Source organism: Atta cephalotes, assembly GCF_000143395.1.
Source record: "Atta cephalotes unplaced genomic scaffold scaffold00043, whole genome shotgun sequence".
In the NCBI taxonomy this organism is placed as follows: Eukaryota; Metazoa; Arthropoda; class Insecta; order Hymenoptera; family Formicidae; genus Atta; species Atta cephalotes.
Genome location: NW_012130107.1, coordinates 1004918 through 1027203, shown reverse-complemented (window position 1 = coordinate 1027203; position 22286 = coordinate 1004918). Strand labels below are relative to the sequence as shown.

At 31.8% G+C, this 22286-nt stretch overlaps 6 protein-coding genes across 6 annotated transcripts in view; 3 read left to right on the top strand and 3 right to left on the bottom strand.

Annotated features, from left to right (window-relative positions):
• Positions 1-1725: 1725 nt before the first annotated feature.
• LOC105622281 (ubiquitin carboxyl-terminal hydrolase 47) lies at positions 1726-7846 on the bottom strand. The gene is made up of 17 exons (XM_012203701.1): positions 7820-7846; positions 7148-7357; positions 6770-7064; positions 6451-6629; positions 6161-6335; positions 5977-6098; positions 5703-5896; positions 5319-5533; positions 5020-5243; positions 4771-4938; positions 3996-4371; positions 3549-3911; positions 2975-3463; positions 2645-2898; positions 2197-2559; positions 1955-2124; positions 1726-1876 (listed from the first exon to the last, which is right to left on the bottom strand). Exons 1-17 carry the CDS (start codon positions 7844-7846, stop codon positions 1726-1728), a joined length of 3975 nt encoding a protein of 1324 aa, XP_012059091.1.
• A 3248-nt stretch (positions 7847-11094) lies between these two features.
• Positions 11095-15822, top strand: LOC105622282 (small G protein signaling modulator 3 homolog). Its single transcript, XM_012203702.1, is given in 16 exon segments — positions 11095-11163; positions 11608-11789; positions 11948-12002; positions 12004-12047; positions 12183-12346; positions 12409-12619; positions 12742-12872; positions 12960-13193; positions 13300-13394; positions 13480-13625; positions 13737-13834; positions 13908-14087; positions 14262-14372; positions 14679-14989; positions 15386-15546; positions 15630-15822. Coding segments are annotated over 16 exon segments (2385 nt in total).
• A 1097-nt stretch (positions 15823-16919) lies between these two features.
• On the bottom strand, positions 16920-19121 carry LOC105622280 (glycerate kinase). Its single transcript, XM_012203700.1, is given in 2 exon segments — positions 16920-18999; positions 19081-19121. Coding segments are annotated over 2 exon segments (2121 nt in total).
• Positions 19122-20412: 1291 nt separating this feature from the next.
• On the bottom strand, positions 20413-20784 carry LOC105622279 (histone H2B-like). The gene has a single exon (XM_012203699.1). It carries the CDS (start codon positions 20782-20784, stop codon positions 20413-20415), a length of 372 nt encoding a protein of 123 aa, XP_012059089.1.
• Positions 20785-21068: 284 nt separating this feature from the next.
• LOC105622274 (histone H2A) lies at positions 21069-21443 on the top strand. Its single transcript, XM_012203694.1, has one exon. It carries the CDS (start codon positions 21069-21071, stop codon positions 21441-21443), a length of 375 nt encoding a protein of 124 aa, XP_012059084.1.
• A 289-nt stretch (positions 21444-21732) lies between these two features.
• The window catches only part of LOC105622278 (histone H3), a 4793-nt gene continuing 4239 nt past the window's right edge, over positions 21733-22286 (top strand). The window contains exon 1 of the mRNA XM_012203697.1: positions 21733-21755. The gene's annotated coding sequence lies outside the window, so the exon portion shown is untranslated. The remainder of the gene's footprint in view (positions 21756-22286) is intronic.

The window sequence follows — 22286 nt, the reverse complement described above, 5'->3', positions numbered from 1 at the left end:
CTAGGTGATCTAAACAAGACAAATTTAGACACTTCAATATTTCATTGTTAATAATTATAAATATAATTTGTTTCATAACTTCAGTATATTATACAGAGAATAATCTTTGATCGCTAATTAGAGAGTTTCAAACACAATCTGTATATCCATGTCCAGAGAGATGTTTTCCATGATCTTCCAATTAACTTATCCACAAAAATAATCAAATGTAGCTCGCTGCCTTCAATGTTCTTCTACCTTGCTAAAAGATAGTATCCGTATCGACATTTTTTTTCTTCGTTCAACAATTATAAAAACGATGATCAAACGATGTATGAAGTTTTTAGCTTCAAATGATAAATAAAACGATTAATAGAGGATAACAAAATAAATAAAGATGCAACAATAGAACTATTAAGTTATCACTTGGTCTAGTTCATCAATTTTTCATCTTTACATGAAAAGAAAATCAATCGAAAGCAGCTTCCACGATATATTTATTCACTTCTAAGTGAATAAATATTGGCAGCTAAAGCATTGTTTCACACTTTTAAGCTACAACACTTTCGCACATCTTCTGAACCTACAAGGAGTTATTTTCAGTATTTCCGAGTGTTATTGCAAAAGTAACGCAATGTATACATCTTAAAATACAAATGACAACCATAAATCAAATGTAAATTGAATAGTAGTGCCCCAAGTTTTACGATATCAGCAATATAGCGAGGAATGAGAGAATATATGTAAAAATTATACCTATTCTTTATATCTCTTTCTAAAAAAAAAAATCATTTTCTTTGTTTCATTATTTCCGCATTATTAATATACATTGGTTAATTGAAAAATAATAAAATACGTGATAACATCTGTTATTAAAAAATCGATCACATTCAGTGATTTGACACACGCCATTACACAACAACTTCCAGGTTAAAATATTATATGTTTTAGATTCGAAAAGGATTGACAAAACTCATTAAAGTTTTATGAAGTGACAAATCCATAATTAACGTATTAGAAAAATACTAGCTAATTATCATCATACTAGATAAGTGACAACAAAATTATTGTCGATAATAGTTCTTGTATAGTGCAGTTCTTATACAATACTAGACATAGAATTGTTTCAACAAAGAGCACAATGCCTATATTATATATATATTTTAACAGATATATAAAGATATAAAGATTTCTCTAAAAAACCGAATAGATTTCGCAAAAATAGTAAGGTAACAAAAACACAGTTATATTGTCATGCAAAATATTAAGAAGTTGATAACACATGAATTTTTCATTAAATTTTCATACAATTTGCCCATCGCTATATTATTAGCTTTACTTTATGATTAATCGTGCTGCTTCTAGTTTGATTCTAGAGGAAAACTGATTCAACAGACCAAGTGATATCGTGGACATATTTTACATTTTATATAAATTCTAAAAATCTCGAAATCAGGTATGAATATAAATACCGTGATTTCGACTTATGTGTTACTATATAACAATTCATGAATTCAAACACTTTCAAAAATCCAATAGTTTCAAGAAAAAGACAAAAACTTTAGGAACGCGGAAGCTTTGAAATGCTGAAGACTCACTGGAACACAAAACATTTAACATTTGAAGAAATATTGATTTCGTAAATATCCAACATGTAACTAATTTATATGAAAATGTTTTGTGTTCGCACATATGTCTATTTAGCAACTCATTTTTAGGAGAACGATGCTCTCTCTCTATGGACGATCATTCAGTATCCAAATATATTTTAAGTGCTCTCTCTCGACGTGGACTATAACTCGAAGTAGTAGAAAGCGGCGTTAAGCGTGAATTTTCCTTAAAAGCGATCTCCATTACCTCGTCAGCATTTAATTGTTTTGGTTTTTCTCTATTGTCCCTAAAACAATCCAAACATTTAGTGAAATTAAAAGGTTTTTTGTATATCAGTTTAACGACAAATATAATAAATACATACCTGTACAAGAAGACAGCACCATCTTCAAAATTGTAAAAAAATAAGCTATCGTGATGTTCATTCCAATCATGCTCGTTTTGGATTCGAAGCACAGAATTGTCACACGGAAAACTACCTTTCCCCTTTGCTATATCTATGTGCTCCTCCGGAATATCTGATATTGAAGAAAGCTAAAAAAAAGAACAATAATTATTTAAGTCCATTTTATCTTCTTATCGATACAAAAAACTTTTTTTACTTACTTTCTTTTTTAGTTCTTCAACAGTTCTATTATCCATAACAATTTCTTGGAATTGTCCCAATTGCAATTTTGCTGGTAACCACCTTCTGACAAACAGGACAATCTGATTGGTGTCTGTGACTATCTCTTTATCTGATAGTTCTTGAACAATCATTTCAAACTGCGAATGAAATTGGAGATCCTCAAACTTCTGTTCGTTTAGAAATACTTTTGAGGCTGTTTTATAATACTTTTTCCTAAGTCGGCATTTTTCATATGGTATATCTATATCATATTTTCTCTTTATTTCTGCCAATATCTCTTTTTTTGCATGTCCAACCGTCATATCTCTCGAGACAATCCATTCACATAAAAATTTGTAAGGCTAAAATTTTTATCCACATAATAAGAAATCTTGGTAACTAATGACACACAGATTTTTCTAAGCATGCAAAAAATATGATACAAACCTCAGTGGAGTCGATTAATAGTTGATATAATTTTACTTTAAATTCTCCATTACGCAAAGCTCGGCCAAGTTTCACATTAAGTCTCTCACCATCCTCGTACGAACTAAGTTGTTCCATCAAACAATTGCATTCTGATTCACCAGAATTCGATAGACGAAAAATTTTAAAATACTCCACAGGTACACCCACAAATGGTTCTAAATCTTTCTTCAACGTGCTCAATCTCATTCTTTTATCCACTAATACTTTAAGTACTGTAAAAAAGAAAAAGATTATTAAATTACGGGACCAACAGTCATAATCATTAAAATGTTGATTTTAACGACATACGGTTTTGTTGAGTACTATCTGTATATTGTGTAGCTCTAAAGTAATAATCGGAGTCATCATCAATATCCCAGTTTTCTATTTCGAATCGCTTTGAAATCTTATAGTTGCGCCTTACGCCTATGTTGCAATCATAACGATTCGATATTGCACGGCTATCCCACGATATTGAACCGCAATCATGGGATAGCGGTGCAATATCGACACCCTCTGGTACATCACCAACCAACGTTTTATCACTATCACTAAGGCTGCTATCTTCACTATTACTTTGTTCAGGAGTATTCCATTCCTCAGCTTCCCCTAACTGAGGACTTATATTTCGTATAGTAGCATCCTCATTAGTTCGTGCACCTTTTAAAGTTTCATTGCATTTCAAATTAACATCCCAATCGGATTCATTAAAGAGTTTAAGTGGACCACTAGTAACAGACTTTTCCTTTTCTTCGTATTTATCATCTAACAATGGGATATTTAGTTCTTCCAAAGTTTCTGCATAAAAATGAAAACAAATTAGAATGTTTGTAATTATAATTTAATTACTATTGACATTCTGTAAGCTATTGAAAAATCGTACCTTTACTTGTATCTGGTAACTGAATATGCAGAGAGATAACATGTCTAAAATTTTCTATAATTCTGTGTACTGTAGATTCTTGAAAAGGTTTACCATTATCTATATCATACATTGTTGATATGAATACTTTATTCGCGTTATAAAATCCTTCAGTTTGAAGATCACTATCATCATTTTCCACTGGTCTAATTTCCGGGAATTTTCGCAATATTACTTTCATTTGCTTAGGATCCATACTAATAATTTTTCCTACGGTTTGTTTATATTCTTTAACACTTTGCGACAATAAACCTCGGATATCGATTGGACCGTCAATTACCTCCTCTCGGGTTACGTCTATGACAAATACTTTAGTTGCAACTCCTGAAACATAACATTTATGAAGTTTGAATTTTGACTGTATATAATTCATTTCACACACACATTCATCCAATGTTCCGTACTCACCACCCGGTAAATACGTCTCAAACTTTTGATCTTTGCGACGAATTTCTAATAATAAATCGAATCGACGTGAAAAACGCCATATATTTCCAACAGATTCATGCTCTCGATCATCGTAACTACATTCTATTAAATCAGTATTATGTTCATAACTAACTAAACGACACTGATCCAAACTCACTACATTTTCAAGACCAAATTTCTTATATGCTTTTTCTGTTGCTTCGGTCCAAGTGATATCAGGCATAACAAATAATTTGACATTCATCAATTTCCCTTCTACTGGATGATGACAGTATACTTTCAATCTAGGTATAGACATTTTCTCACGATTTTTTCTATCGTTATCTTCACTTTCTTTCATTTTCTTTAATAGCTCCTATAAATAAGATGATAAAAAAATAAATGTATTAAATAATATATTTTGAAAAAAAGAAGAGTAGAAAAGCTTTTGCATATATAATTACAAAAGATGTCTTACAATTAAAATATCTTAATTATTGAACAAAAATTTTAATTATTTTATTTTATTAATAAATAAATTATGTAATAATTATGTTTAAATAAATTTAAAACTGCAATTGCAAATGAATAGTTTAAGAATTGAATAGTTTAAGAATTTATTCTATTCGAATTTTACAAAATAACTTAAAGATTACTACAATTATATTCATTTAAATTTGTCTCTAAATTCTAATTTTTATTTACATTACTTATAATGTACAAATAATATAATATACAAATAATATACATTATCTGTATATTATTTGTATATTACCTGAATGTGTTGCGGAAAATCTTCAGTTTGCATAGGTAAAGCATTACGAGCACGATCGATTTGCCTATACATAAGCATATACGCATTCGTGCTACTGCTATATGCACCGCTATAATACGCCCTCGAAGGTCCACCGCCATATGTTTTATGAATATCATCATCAGTTATCTGAAGATGTAACATAATTGAAAAAAATTATTAACAAATGTTAAGGAATACAATAAATTATTGCAAAATTAATTTTCATACCTGAGTTACGCTTTGGTCATTAAAACATAACCATTCTTGCGTCCTGAAATCTTTTATATAAGCGTAATAATGACCTCCGCTCGCACTGCCACTATGAATCATGATTGAAAACAATTCATACGTGTATGGGCCTTTTCCCAACATATAAGCACTGCGATTCTTTTCATTCTCATGATTATGAGTAATACAGCTCGACGTTGATGGTCCATTGCTCATATCAATACCTGAAGGTGGACATACACATCCTCTAATAATTCTGAAAATTGGTTCGATAAATAATCACACCTATAATATTATACCTTCATCGTCGTCTTGATCATGACTGGCTGAATGATTACTATTGGAAAGGCTGTTGTCACACGGTGCACAATCATCATCTAATGTACCACTGTCTGTCGTGGAACTATCATCACATTTGATACCTAAACCAATATCTTCTTCACCACCAGGAGATTCTTGACTCGTTGTGGATGAAATAAAAGAGTTCAAATTTAATACGTATGGAAACGTGACTCTAAAATGACACAAATCATAATAATGTGAAATTATTTCAAAATTAAAAATAAAACATTCATTGATCAAGTATTAGATGTGGGAAAAAATTCGTGGCGTTTTTCCCGTAGATGGCATTAAAAAAACGCCACGAACTTTTTCCCACACCTAATATTATGCGATTTACATACTTATCGTTGAGCTTGATTCTGTGGAAGGTTTTATAATCAAAATCAAATCGCTTGAGATGTAAAGTTAATAGATATGGAAATTTCGTAAATTTCAATCCTTTATGCGCATCACATTTTTTATTGCATTTTTCACAATGATACTGATTAGCTCCTTCCAATGTTTCATACTGAACAAATGCTCTAATTGCTTCTTCCTACGAGAAAAAGAGCTTCTTTCTTATATATGTAAATGTAAATTTCAAATTGCAGTATTTCAAATAGCAGTAATATTTACCACACTGTTATATGCAACATTGCTTCCAAATGGTCTAACTGGTAATGGGATATCAAGAAACGTATCTTCTCTTGATTTTTCTGTTCCACACTCAAGACATTTAACGTAATCGGTCATCTTTCCTAGCAATATAGAAAGCAAATTACAGATATTTTCATAACTTACACATAATGATATTTTGTACCTTCGTAAAGTCTATTAATTAGATCCGCTTGTTCTGTATTTTTGAATTTCTGTTCTAATGCATCGAACATAACTCTACAAAGCTCTTGAATATCGTGTTGTTGCCATGCTTCGGTAGAATCCCATCCAAAACTTTTCGTTAAGGATGTAGTCTCCACTGCAGACCTTGTAGATGTCTATTTGTAAAAAATGTGATTATATTATTAAAAATTATTTCAAAAATTATATTAAACACACACATACACATGAAAAATATACATATACAATGCACTTATTAAACACATATTATACCTGTAAATTGAGAAATAACTTCTGTAATTGATACGGTATGCTTAGAGCTTCATCCTTTTCTGAACTATCTATATATTCCCAATTATAAAGTGCATTACGAAATTCTGGTGTCATATACAGAGCTTGAAGAAGACTATTCAAGTAACAAGTCATTGCTTGATTAACTAAACCGACATAGCCTTAAAGAAATTATAGAAAAAATTATGCAGATATATATTATAAATTATGCAGATATATATTATAAAATACTAATAAAAATATTTTCGTTAATATATATGCAAATTTATATTAAAATAATTCTTAAATGGTGCTTACATACTTGTTTCAGTTTTAATAAAAGTTCTGAAATTAACTTCTTCTCTACCATCCCTAACATCTTCCCTAACAATATTTTCCTCAGTCCATCGTGGATGAAGGGACGGTGCACCTGTTACATTAAACGGTGGCGAATGATGATAATCCATCTTTCTTCGGGACGTTGCCATATCAATAACAAAGGGTTCTGTTGGATGAACGACAAACAGAGTATTTTTCGTTTCAGGTGAACTCGAATCAACCGAAAAATCTACTCCAACCTGCTCCATCGTTTTGTCTTTCAACTCAGATAAATCAATCTAATATTGGATATAATATGAACTATATTAGAACACACATGTTTATTGCAATTATATATTTAAAAAGTTGTAATTAAAATAACCAGTGTGCATGACGGCGTGCGTAGAAGCAACCTAAAACTGTCCGGTTGCATATGATAATGTTCTTCGATATAGTTGTAAAGATCCTTCACGCGTGTAGATACATGTAAGGAAAATTTGTCGCTAGTGCAAAGTTTATGGTTAGCCTCGTAAGGCATATTAAACTGAACGACACATACTTGAGTCTTTTCACCAGCTTTGCAAACCATGATCTGTAAACAAAGTGCCAAATGTATAAATCTCTCTTATTAAATTATATATTTACTATAACAATTAATTATTATTTGAGATATTCTTGTGACAAAATCATCCTTTTTTAAAAAGTAATAATATTATCTCCTTTAGTGCAGATATAAATACCATTGCAGTAATGCCAATTTGTATCGAACTTTAAATAAAATTGCGTATTATAAAACTATTATATATATAAAATCGAATTATAAAAATAAAAATCTTTAAAATGAATAATTAAAAATATTTTAGTACTATTTATTAAGAAAATTATTGCATTATAATATGACACTAGAACGAAAGAAACATAGTATTTCTCATTTTATTAAGGGATACGGAATTTGGAAAGGTCATTATTAAAAACTTATCAGATACTCTTTTGAGTAGACAAAAATTGGCATTCTGCCATACTGATGGTGGAAAATGAGCAAGATCTACGCAACACAGCAGGATGCTGCTCTGCACGGCATGACACAGTACGGAAAGCCTATAGAGCCTCCAGCTATATTTAGAATGTCTAAACCAAGCTTGTGAAATGGCTCTCTTTTCTGAGATCGCAACCCATCTCTCTTTCCACGCGTTTCTCTGCTTTCCTATTTCATAATCTTCTCTTTTTTCTTAACAGTGAATCAAAATTTAAGTTTAATTAAACAATTATCACAATTGTTTCATTATTAATTATAAACTTTCACTTAAACTATTCTATGTGATTATGAATGTTTTTATTTAGTTATTACATATACAAGCTGAGATCCATTCTGTTTTATTATATATTTCTAAAAATAGGAAATGTCTTGATCTATTTATCATTATATATAGGACTTGACTTTTTTTTAAAACTTACAAGCAATATGTATATTGGAGAATAATAAATAATATGCAAAAATTTATGTTAATCACATACATCTAAAATGTTTTATAAAGTTGAAACATTTAAGAATTAGATCAGAATTTATTATTAAAACTTACCTATTTTTTACTGGACTATTATCGATGTATGCTTTAATAGAAAGTTTATTCCTAATCAACTGATTCAACCTAAAAATGTATAATAAGATATAATAAGATATAAATATATAATATTAAAAATATATTAAACATGTATATTAAAAAATATATATATTAAAAAAAAAATTTGAAGAACTGATCAGATAAATATTGTCACAAGCAACCTTGTCTGTTTGATACAAGTAAATTTTATCAAAATAAAATTTTATATTTTTTTATAATACAACATATTTACTTTGCGATACGCAGTTAATTATAAAACTTTGTTATGATATGATTAATTTTATACAGAGTGATAAATATCAATCTATTCAATTGTAGATAACTGAGACATTTGTAATAACTGATATAAATGACTATGATAACATAAGATACAATAATTAAAAAAGATTCGATATGTAATAAAAAAAAGACTCCGGTAGTCTTTGTAAGATTTGTGTCTAAATACTTCACGTAGAAGACACAGAAGGAGCAACAGAAAGGCAACTGTCTTAAACAAATCGGCATTGACGGAATCCTCTCTCATCGGGGATCTCTTGACCCAGCATCGTGCCGCATTGTTACAATCACTCACGCGTCACGCGTGTATTACGCGCGTTATGTAAATACGAATATCTATATAATCGTAAAGGTAACGTTTATGAGTACGTTAGGTCCATGACGGCACGACATTCGGGAGATTGGAATGCGTCGCCGTGTCGGAGAAAGCTCTACCAAGAGCTGTTTCTCGATATCGTGTTTCCGATAGCGTGTATTCCAAGGACCGATCCCGCAGTCAGTGAAGAGATCGACGCGGAATTGCGTGTCTCGCGCGTGTGGAGTATGGAATCGTCGATTTCAGTGACCGACCGTCCGATGACTTCAAACGGGCATTTACCGCGGACTGCTGCGACCCGGTCGAAGGGGGTAGACCCGTCGAAACGGCTGCGCGAACGAACGAACAGCCGGTCGAATGAAATTCCGCGATGACAGAACGGAGACTGGTCCCGAGAGAGAGAGAGAGTCTCTCTCTCTCGCTCTCCCGTGCGTCCCCGTGCCGCGCGTTCCCGGCGTGTTTCCCTGGCGAGTATCGTGGGATCCACCCGACGTGCCGTTCCCGAAGTGCTTGACGATATATCCGACACAGCCGAGCTGCCGGAGCCGCGAACGGTCCGCGCCAACCTCACGATTCAGGAACTGACCCCTTACCGAAATCACTGACACATGTGCAACGCACTCACTTTACGCCATGTTTTCCTGGACGGCGCATCATTCGCTCGCGGTGGATGCGGGGGGATGAAACGAGGAGGAGCAAACGACCGATTGGTGCTGCGCTCTACTGTTGCCTTTGGAGGTAACGCAGGTAACGGGATCTCGGCAAAGGCAAAGGGTCGATTGTGTATCTTGAGATAGGTGAACATTATAAAAGAGAGCGTTTCGCTCGACATTTGTAATAATCTCATATCAGTTAATACCTTAGTGAACTTGTTCACCTTTATAATTTTTCTCGTTTGAAGATATGATTCCCTGAAGTTTTTTCTCTTTTAGTTTTCTTTTTCGCTTTTTTTTTTATTCTTTCTCTCGAATATGCGGTAGCACATTTATTTCGTGTGAATACCAAACATAACAATATACAATATATATGTGTCAATATATATAAATATATGATATAAATGTATATAATTTGATACATTACAGGTCTATCCAAAGTATTACATTATTGTCATTCCAGAGATACATTTTATCAACAATGGAATAAGCGCAACTGGTATATTTCTGCAGAGCACATTTGAATTTAATACTCAAAAATCCTGATGATCAAATAAAATATTAAGAATAAATTATAATGACTTTCAAATTAATTTCGAGCATTTGGGCAAAATTCTTCATTTTAATCTTTCTTGATTTTCCTTTTAATTTGCGTTGAATTATTATAAATATTATATATAAATAAAAACAAATGCATATATAATAATATATCCGAGAAAAAAATAAAAATGTGTGATGTGTTTATCTCCAAAAGAATGTTTATACTAAAAAAGCAAAAAGATGCACTGATTTCTCAATAGATTTATATGAATTAACAAACAATTAATATTACTGAAATGCTTTGTTTATTTGCGTAAAGATTAATTAACCGTTGAATTTATTATTAACAATAATAACAATAAAAACCATAGAATATATTACATTAGAATATGAAGCACGAGTTGTCAAAGCTATGACATGAAATACGTCACAAACGAATGAACGTTTCCCATTATAAGTACATGTTTTATTCCCATTCGATAATACAAATAAGTCAACAGATTTTTTTTTCTTTTTAGCGAACAAGATTTATGTGCGGTTAATCGCGATTGGATTTAATTCAGGAAACTTGAAAAAAGCTGGAAAAGGATATGTAGTATGATTAAAATCCCAATAACGAAATACAAAATAATTTCAATGTTTCACGAGAAATGTCCGCTTCTTATCGGACGTGCCGTATATTTTTAGATTTTTTTTTTGTTCCGGCTGAATTTTGAAACGAGATCTCCCAGATGACGCTACCGTAAGTGTGACGCAGTCACTTTCTTTTTTTTTCTCGTTGTTGTGACGTTACTCCATAACGCTCCACTCAGCTCCACTCCATCTGCTCCACCATGGCGCGACGTTGACAAGCCACAACGTAAAGGAGTTATCAATGAGGATCTGACGCGTTGACGAATCGAGACTATATCGGGAACGCATTATGGACCTGGCCAAATCGTTCTTCAATGTTCGCGATCATGATGGTTACGTCGGAAAAGAGGAACATAATGTAAGTATTCTCTCGAATTATGATGCTGGGTTCTGCGAGGTAAATTAACATGTGGAATCGAATTCGATTAACTCCTTATTATTCAAATTTGTTAGATTTATCATAGCTCTTTCAATATGTAAAAATATATTAAATAAAAACAGACAGAGATGAACAGATGAATATAGTGTCTAGAAAAGTGACTCCAATTTTGAATTTCTAATGATAGAGAGAAAGAATGAAAAATGAATTAGAAAAATAATGAATAATATAATTATACGAAAATCAAAACTAATAAAAAATAATTATAAATAATAAATTGACATACAACTTGCGAATTGTAATAGAAAATTAAAAAAATTTTTTTCAATGAAAACTCTTGAAAAATATTGATATAGAGTCAATAAAAAATTCTCTTTGATTATTACTTGTTTTAGGTTTGTTAAATGTAATTTTATGTTTTAGAAAAAAATAGAAACAGCTATTTCTGAAGATGAGATCGAAATAGAAGTTGGAAGTTTGTGTGGTGAGGCTTTGTCGCCAGCACCAGGTGGTCCATTTTCAGCATTGACTCCATCCATGTGGCCGCAAGATATCTTGGTTAAATTGAATCAACCTGATGATCCAAATTCACAACCTGAATATAGGTAAGACTTATATATATCAAATAATGTATAAAAGTATATTAAACTTTTTTTAAAAATGTATACAAAAACTGCATTTATAAAAAAAACGTAGTAAAATAATTTTACAAATTAATATTTGCAGTTATAAATTAATATTTATAACTGTTCCATCAATCTAGGTTTGATGAATTTGGCTTTCGTGTGGAAGAAGAAGATGGCCCTGAACAGAATTCAAAAAAAATTGCTGGGAATACCATTTGTTGAGGATCCTCAACATAGGTTAATTAAAATCGTATTTTCATAACATACTTAATAAAATATAGCTATTGTAATTGTATTTGAAATAGAGCTATAGAAGTTAGCTATAGAGTATAAAAATAGATAAAATTCAAATATATTGATTTGTTCTTTTAGATTGCAATGGGTTGCTCTTTTGGAATTTAGCCATAATAAAGAAGTGGCAGAACTTTCCTGGCAAAATATGGATCGAAATCTACCACGTACAGATAAATTACGTGAAATGGTTCGCCGCGGCATACCTCATTCCTTGAGACCTCAAATTTGGATGCGCATGTCAGGTATAAACAATAAAAACACAAATTTTTGACAAGTTATGATGAAAATATGTTTTTAATTATAGGAGCACTTCAGAAAAAATGTTCATCGGAAATAATGTACAAAGATATAGTGAAAGCATCGAGTAATGATGCATTAATGACCAATAAGCAAATAGAAAAAGATCTCCTTCGCATTATGCCAGCCAATGCATGTTTTAGTCATCTGCATAGTACTGGTATACCTCGTTTAAGACGCGTTATGCGTGCCTTAGCTTGGTTATATCCTGATATTGGGTATGGAAAAGTACAAATATAATTAATTTTAACGGCATTATTTTATTAAGTTAAATACATAATATATAATTTTAATTTTAATATATAAATTTTAATTTAATATATTTTTATCCTATATCAAGTTACTGTCAAGGTACGGGTACGATGGCAGCGTCATTATTATTACTTTTGGAAGAGGAAGATGCATTCTGGATGATGGCAACAATAGTGGAAGATTTGTTACCAGCTTCTTATTACTCTTCGACATTATTAGGTAATACATTTTGTCAACCTTATAGAGTATTTGAAGTTACAAAAATTTAATGCCAATTGTAACATAAAATTATTATTATTTTTATAGGTATTCAAGCCGACCAAAAAGTACTTCGCACATTAGTAGCTAATTACCTTCCTGACATAGATCATGTTTTGCTGCAACATGACATAGAATTAAGTCTTATATCTCTGCACTGGTTTCTGACTTTATTTGCATCAGTTGTGCATATGAAAATATTACTACGAATATGGGATATGTTCCTTTTTGATGGATCTATAGTTTTATTCCAAATTACGCTTGGGATGTTGAAGATAAAAGGTATACATTTTTAATATATACTTATTATATTTTGAGTGATTTATATTATTTTATACAATTACTTATAATTATAAAATAAATTAATAAAATGTTTTTTTTTTTTCAGAAACAGACTTGAGACAATTGGAGAACTCTGCACAAATATTTAACGCTCTCTCAGATATACCAGGAGACATTGATGATGTGGACCAATTATTCAATGTATGTTTCTCTTGATTGTTTCTCTTGACAATTTTAAAAACATGTTATAACGTAGGTTGTTTTAATATAATTCGATATTTTTTAGGTATCTTTAGAAGTTAGTGGATCACTGACAGACGTGTTAGTCGAGACTCATCGACGTCGTCACTTAGCTTATTTAATGGCTGATCAAGGCGGATTGGTAGGAAATCCAGATGCAGTACCGAATTTACCAAAACAACATTTGAATAGGTAAGTGATGAAAAATATATTATGTGTAATTCTTATTTAATAATAATTCACGATCACAATAATTTGAATTTTTTTATATTTGTGTATATCTTCTTTGTGGTCTTTTTGCAGACGTCAAATGAAGCGAAATAAATCAATGTTGCAAACAATTTTATTTGGAAATGATGATGGCGAAGACGATGCAAAATCTAAAAATATTCGTCAAACAGGTATGTATATATAGCATCCAGTAGAATTTTTAATAAAATTTGTCTGTATTTAATTTAATATATGAACTTTTAGAAATTCTAGTTGATCTAAGAGAAGCTGTTTTACAAGTTGCAAGACATTTCATAAATGTCGATCCAAAATTAAATAATGTTGTTCTCATAGCAGATTATACAATGGAAAGTCATGCAAAAGACCATGACAATTATGTTAATGTGTCGCGAACACGAAAAAGAAGAGCAAAAGCTTTACTAGGTAATTAGATATAAATATCTTTTCTATTACATATTATAACGATATGATTTTAATAATAATAAAAACAGACTTATAACAATAAAAGTAAAGATTCATATTTAATTTAAGAAATCAAATGAAGATGAAAGAATTAAGATGAAAAATGCTGCTCTATACATATTAATTTTGTTACAGATTTTGAGAGACATGATGATGATGAACTTGGCTTTAGAAAGAATGATATAATTACAATCATTAGTCAAAAAGATGAACATTGCTGGGTGGGAGAACTTAATGGGCTAAGAGGTAATATAAGTAACGAAAGAAATCTTACAATATTATGAATATTATAATGAAATGAATGAATTTGTGATAGGTATATTAATTTTTTTCAAACAATTTAATTATATATTTTAATTATTTATTATTAATTATTTATTTATTTTTTAATATTTTTTAAATGTGTGTTTTATATTTTGTGTTATCTTCTTTGCGATTTTTTATAATAGGTATATACTGATAATTATACAGATCTTTAAAGAATTATCTTATTTTCTTATTTTAAATGATAATTTTTTCAAAATATATTTTAGTTTAATAATATATTTCTAGGATGGTTTCCTGCTAAGTTTGTAGAATTGCTAGATGAACGTAGTAAACAATATACATGCGCTGGAGATGATGCGGTTAGCGAAGCTGTTACGGATTTAGTAAGAGGTACATTGTGTCCCACTGTGAAAGCAGTCTTAGAGCATGGAATGAAAAGACCATCATTTTTGGGTGGACCGTGTCATCCATGGTTATTTATAGAAGAAGCTTCTAACAGAGAAGTGGAAAAAGACTTCAATTCTGTTTATAGTCGATTGGTGCTGTGCAAAACATACAGATTGGATGAAGATGGCAAGGTTCTCACACCAGAAGAGGTATTACAAATTATATTTTTCTTGTGTATATATTTATTAAAGAGCCTAAGAAAAAGCTGCCAACTAATCACATGCTTCTTTTTATGTAGTTAACTAGTTGTGTTCCGAATTACGTACAAAGCGCATCATTTGTCCTTGTTATTCACCAAAGACTGAAAAAGAATAAATTGATATCTCTACACTTTAATTCGGAATGCACCCTATGACTTCGTTGTGTGTTATATAATGCGTATAAAGATATTTTATCCTTTAGAGGATAGAATGATCATACGTGCAACGGAATGCAACCTATGTAATTTTTATGATTTTTGCTCAGAATCACGTGATCAGTTGACACCATTAACGTCTCTTTCTTAAGCTTTCTACATTCAGTGAATAATAAAGAAAATATTTCAGTTATTATATCGCTGTGTTCAATCCGTAAATTTAACACACGACAATGCACACGCTCAGATGGATGTGAAATTACGTTCTCTCATTTGTCTCGGTTTAAACGAACAAGTGCTTCATTTATGGCTCGAAGTCTTATGTTCCTGTGTAGAAGTAGTGCAAAAGTGGTAAGTATAAACAAATTATCTGTGTGTACTATTAATAATATCTATTTTCTGTTATGATATATAATAGTATATATAATGTTTAGGTATCAACCGTGGAGCTTCATAAATAGTCCAGGTTGGGTGCAAATAAAATGTGAGTTAAGAATATTAAGTCAATTTGCATTTAACTTGAATCCCGACTGGGAATTACCGCCCAAAAAAGAACAATCACAGCCTTTAAAAGATGGAGTTCGTGATATGCTAGTCAAACATCATTTATTTAGTTGGGATCTTTAGCAGATAAGATAGTTAATAAGATTATGCCAATCTTCTGCTTTTCGTCCAAAAATTTGGGATTTAATTTTTCCATTTCTCTCTAGTCTCTAATTTAATTATAGTAAAAAAGTCAGGGTATATCGAAATATATATTTTGATTTAAAAATTTTTATAAATAACAGCAATCTTAATAATTGCAAAAAGTTTTAGCATCTAAAATTTTTAGATTCAAATGCACACTAATGATTAAGAAATGTAATGTACAAATGAATAATCTCTTTATCATTATATTATATAACAATTTATAAACGTGTTATAAAAGAAAGTTTATATTTATTTATATGCACAGACACTTAGTAAACAATAGTAGAAGAGAGACCCTACTTATATAGTAAATTTTTTCTTCTCTTTAGATAAGCAAGCAAATAATATTTTAAGAAGCTTTTGAAAGTCCTTATTAAGGTAATTCTGTATCTATATCAAAATAATTGACAGAGAAAAACAATATATCTATGAAATAAAAATATTGGAATAGAAAGTATTAGATTACCAAAGTTGTGTATTGTGTTTAATTATATAAATGTTACTACGTAATTATATATTCCTTTATGAAATATTAGTTTTATATTTTTTCGTTATAAGAAAAAATGTTGATATAATCAACAAACAATATAATTCATATATACAAATATATATTATATGATCTCTGTAGATATCTATGTATGATAGTGAATATATATTGTCATATCTTCAAGCAAATAGATATGTAGTAATATTATAATTTAAAGCCATAATCTAAAATGTCCTCTTCGAGAAAAATTTTACTCAAAATATAGTACATGTTACATATAGTACAAATATTATATTATCGAGTAAAATTTTCTTTGGAGAGGACGTTTTGGAATGTAGCCTAAAAGATTATTTATTTTTGAGCAGTGCCTTCTTGATACATAAATATAATTGAAATATTTTATATATTTAAAAGTTTTCAGTATTTACAAAATATAAATTATCTATTTTCTTCCAAAATGAAATATTGATTGTAATTTATTTTATAAAGCGCAATTATGCAATAATTATATAACGTAGGATTTTTTATAGACATTCTTGATGTACTTTTAATTAAGTTTACGTTTTTTAATACAGCACGTATCTGTAAAATTTTCATCAATAATTTTTAGAAACGGTTTTTTCGCTTTAGTTTCAGTAGTTAAAGGTGGAGTTTGTAAAAATTCATTCTTTATAAAATTTTAAGGGAGCACAGCCTTGTACTTTTCAATAGTCAATGCGTCAATGTGTAAATCATGTACGTCCAAAATATCTTCTTCATATGTTGGTTTATCAGAGAAATTAATCTCACACTTGCATGGCCGTTTTTTTATATAAATAAAATGTAAATCCATAACATTAGTGCCAGTTTTTCCCGTTTTAACTAAGTCTGCCCCCTTCTTAAAGCGCGAGTAAAAATTGTACGTATCGTTTTCTTGTAAGGCATTTTCAGGTAACATGCGTTCTACTTCCATTATTTTTAATCCTAAATCGATATGTTCATTAACATCTTCTCGAGAAGACTTTTCTATTGTGCTATTGGAATCTCGTCCTTTTTGTTCAATATTAGATTCTGTTACAAATCTACTCGTTTGCTGTCGTCTGTACGAATCCTGCGTTTTTCTGTCTGTCATTATTTCCTGTTTCGCTTGTGCATTTTTTTTGGTAGTCATAGATTTAATTTTTGCGTAAAAATCGTGCATTACGGGCGCAATGGCAGGATAACCAAATGCACCTGCTGCATCAGTAGGACCATCTTGACCATCAGTACCTGCACTGAGCATCATCACATCGTATTCGACAAGTCGCGGATAAGTTTTGATTTTTGCTAGCCAATCTAGTGAAAAACGTAAAGCTAATTCCTGATTTCTACCGCCTTTTCCTTGACCTGTTACCACAACCGTAGGTTCTCCACCTCCGATTAAAACTATACCACCAAGATTGCCAATAAGATGATGAAAGATTTCGTCGATTTTATCAATAGATAATGAAAGTATTGGCATAGTCCGTACTTTGTCGTAAAATTCTTTTCTCTCCAGCTCATTTAGCAAAACGAGACATATCAAACTTGTTAAATGAACATATGCTGAACTAACATCTTGTACACTTCCTGTAACATTATTCTTTAAGATTATTGGAGTTAATTTTTTGCGCAAAGCTTCAAGTTTTGCAGCTTCCAGAGCCATTGTATTGTTTCCTATAATTATATTTGTTACGTGTTTGAACTGTTTAGTGGCAGTTTTAGTTGAAACTGAACTTAATAACGGTTTGTCATTAAATGGCTCCTTGGACGTTATGACAGTCTTTAAATTACCCTCAAGTGACTGAAACAAGTTATACTTCTTTAAAATAGCAACAACATGCTCCGGTGTTCTCGGATTATAAACAGTAGGACCACTGGCGATCAAGTCTATGGGATCACCGACAATATCGGATAGTATTAGCGTAATAATGGATGCAGGATAGGCCATACGTGCCAGACCACCGCCTTTTACCAGAGACAGCTTTTGTCTCACAGTGTTAAGCTCGGTGATATCGGCACCTGCGTTTTGGAGCTTTTTACAAAATTCCAACTTATCTTTTTGATCCAGAATGGGCCTCGGCATGTACAGTAATGCGGAGCCTCCACCTGACACTAATACTACCAGAGTATCCGTCTCGGTCAACTTTTCGACCAGGTCTATAATATCGTGTGTGGTGTCCAACGATCTGTTATCAGGTTGATTGTTAACGCCACCTTCGCGATAGTCTATCCTACTGTTGTGCAACTTAGGGAAGCTAGATTTATCTTCGAAGGCCCACATAGCGTCCCACGACATACTCGGCACGCTGACAATACCCTTCTTCAAAGTGTCGCCGAGCACTCGCTCGAGCTCCACAGCCATTCCCATAACCGCCTTACCGAATCCGATGAGATAAACGTCCCCTTTAAGCGGGAAACTCCTCTCGTCGACGTATAAAGCGTTATCTCGGAGTTTCACTCTCCTCCTTATAATTTCGTTCGACGACATCGCTTTCACGGCGGAACGGAAGATATCTCTTAAATCGACTCTCGAATCCGACAGGAATTTCGTGTCCGTTGCCATATCGCGATTTGAACTTGTACACTTAGAAATTTTTGAGAGGTTAGGACGAAAAGCAACCGTACGACTGGAAAATAAAAATAAAAATAAACGAAACGTTTTTCCGAGACGCATTTGATTGAGCGTTGATAAGAATCAAGACACTTGCCTGTGCAAAATGAACTTATGAAATATTATTCTCTGTCGCATTATAATCGATTGTTAAATGCATCGACTCGACTGCAACGTAAGACTTCTTGTGAGATAACACAATGCGGTATCTTTTTTATCAATAGTTTTCACGCCACGTTCCACGTCACGCGTTGTCGAAATATTCAAAGACATTCTCGACTTTTCAAGTCGAGAATGTTTTTGAATATTCGCGAAACACGCAATTCTATAACTCTGCGTGCGTGCGTTACGCAATTATTTAATTGTTCGAAATCTATTTCGAGAACAGCACAGTTGCGGTCTGGATAATCAAACATTTGTATGAAAGTACATAATCTTTGCAGTGTCGAACATAAAAATTCAACTAGCATCTATCTATAAATACAGTCGTTAATTTGTTAATTTTACTTTCACGGCTATTTCTTGCCGGAGAAAGAAATACTGTCGACCTACAATTCGTGACTAACAATCCTATGTTAGAATCGAACGGCATGCTCTCTCTTCCCTCAGCAACAGTCGTAACGACGACAAATAAGGCGAGAAACTTGAATTTATCCGTTAGAATAAAAAAATTGTAATACATATCGTGTTTTTCACAAACGAAGTAAATATACTTGACAATTTATTGATAATTAAAAGATTAAATTTAACTCGATATAAATAGAAAATATACATTATAATGCTATTTGTCTGAATTATTTATAGCAAAAATGTAAAATTATTATAGATTTTATGTCTAGAATTTTATTGTGATATAAACGAAAACATCTCGGTCGACACGAACTAAAAGTATAATATCTACGTTATAATTTAATGTTATTAACTATGTTATTAACTATGTTATGTAACACCTATATATTAGATTCATATTGTTGAATGTGAGTTATAATATAAATATTTTTAGTTGAATGTCAAGAAGGATATTTTATATAATACATATAATTTTAATTTTAATTATAATGTATTTTGTTTTATTTTACTATGACATAAATGTACAAACAAAAAGGAATAAAAAATTAAATAAAAATAAATGAAAATTGTTTCATGGGTATCATTTCGATTTTTTAGACTTAAAACAATTTTGCATCCTAAACATTAGAAAATTAATTTTTAATAGACAGAGGAGACGCATCAAATAAGTGAACTTTTGTATTAGGTAATCATATATTTGGCATTAAATTCGCGAATATAAATTGAATCAGTTTAGGATATATAAATACTTTACGTTCTGTGTGCAGAATAAAATTTTAGAGAAACGAAATCTAGAGAAAAGTTAACGTTCGAATTTTTGTTGGCCCTGAAAAGGGCCGTTTTTGTCGTCAATTCCAATTTACTTGGAACTAGTGTACTTGGTTACTGCTTTCGTGCCTTCGCTGACTGCGTGCTTCGCCAATTCACCGGGCAACAGAAGTCTCACAGCCGTTTGGATCTCCCGAGAGGTGATCGTTGAGCGCTTGTTGTAATGCGCTAATCTCGATGCTTCCGCGGCGATTCTCTCGAATACATCGTTGACAAAGCTGTTCATGATGCTCATAGCTTTGCTGGAGATTCCGGTGTCCGGATGTACTTGCTTCAATACTTTGTAGATGTAAATGGCGTAGCTCTCCTTCCTCTTACGCTTTTTCTTCTTGTCAGTTTTGCTAATATTCTTTTGAGCCTTACCGGCCTTCTTCACGGCTTTGCCACTGGCTTTAGGAGGCATTTTGTCGTACAATCAGAAAGTTTGCGGATAGAACCACGATACAGCGTTCTCGATATTCACGGGTAAAATGAGTTGGAGCGCAAACCAAACTATCATATATATACCATTCCGCGTCACCTACAGCGCACCAATCAGAAGGTCGGAGAGCAGCTGTGCGCGCCGATTGGTGGGGAGTGCGCTATCCTCGCGGGGTATAAAAGGGAGTGCTCGGTCAGCGAAACGTCACAAATCTCTCGCTTCTCTCGAAGAAAGTATACCTGTACCGTATTCGTTAATCGAGCAATATGTCTGGTCGTGGCAAGGGTGGCAAAGTCAAGGGAAAGGCGAAGTCTCGTTCCAATAGGGCGGGATTGCAGTTCCCCGTGGGTCGTATCCATCGTTTGCTGAGAAAAGGAAATTACGCTGAACGCGTCGGCGCTGGTGCACCGGTCTACCTGGCTGCAGTAATGGAATATCTGGCCGCTGAAGTTTTGGAGTTGGCTGGTAATGCCGCTCGTGATAACAAGAAGACTAGGATCATCCCTCGTCATCTGCAACTCGCCATCCGCAATGACGAGGAGTTGAACAAACTGTTGTCCGGTGTGACCATTGCTCAAGGTGGTGTTTTGCCGAACATCCAGGCCGTATTGCTACCCAAGAAGACCGAGAAGAAGGCATAATCGTAATCTGGCATCTGATACAAATGGCCCTTTTCAGGGCCACAAAATTTTTTTAACGAAGACATACTCTGTTCAGCATTATATATACCTCACTGTTTCTAATGTTTATACCATTTTTCCTATTCACATTTAGCAGGTTATTAAATTCGATGAACATCGCACAATTTCTAGTAACAAAAAAATGAATTTATATAATTATTAAACATCAAGATCGATTCTCAAAAATAAGATTGATTTATTTACTTATCTACTATTACTTACATATTTAGTTTCTTCACAGTAGTTTAAGATACTAAGTAATAATATTATTAAATTGCTTGTTAATTTAGTTCGTAACTACTTCAGTTTCAGTTTAGGATTCTGTTTCAAAACCAACAAATCGATGCGTTGTTTTGTATACTTTACGTGAATTAGAAACTATAAAATTCATTTTAAAATATTGAGCACCGAGATCTACTTTAATCAAATAAAGCTTTCACTTCACTTATTTATTTGTAATAATAGATCAATAGTCTTTCGTGTGAAATTAATATTGCGACTTTATTATCATATATTTTGATGTACTTTATGCTATAATTCAAATATTTAAAATCAAATTTATTACATTTTATAATTATAAATATATATATTTATTTGACTGATTCTTATAAATATCTTGTTTAGAAATTCAAACATTTAATTTTAGAGATATTAAAATCAATATTTCTAATTCTAGTTTTAATTTCTGAATTGCTCATGAATATCATTAGTTATCTTTTCTAGTTATTTCATGATCTCTATCGCTTTGTAAATTTTGCTAAATATGTAAAATAACAAATATTAAGAGAAACAAGAAATAATATA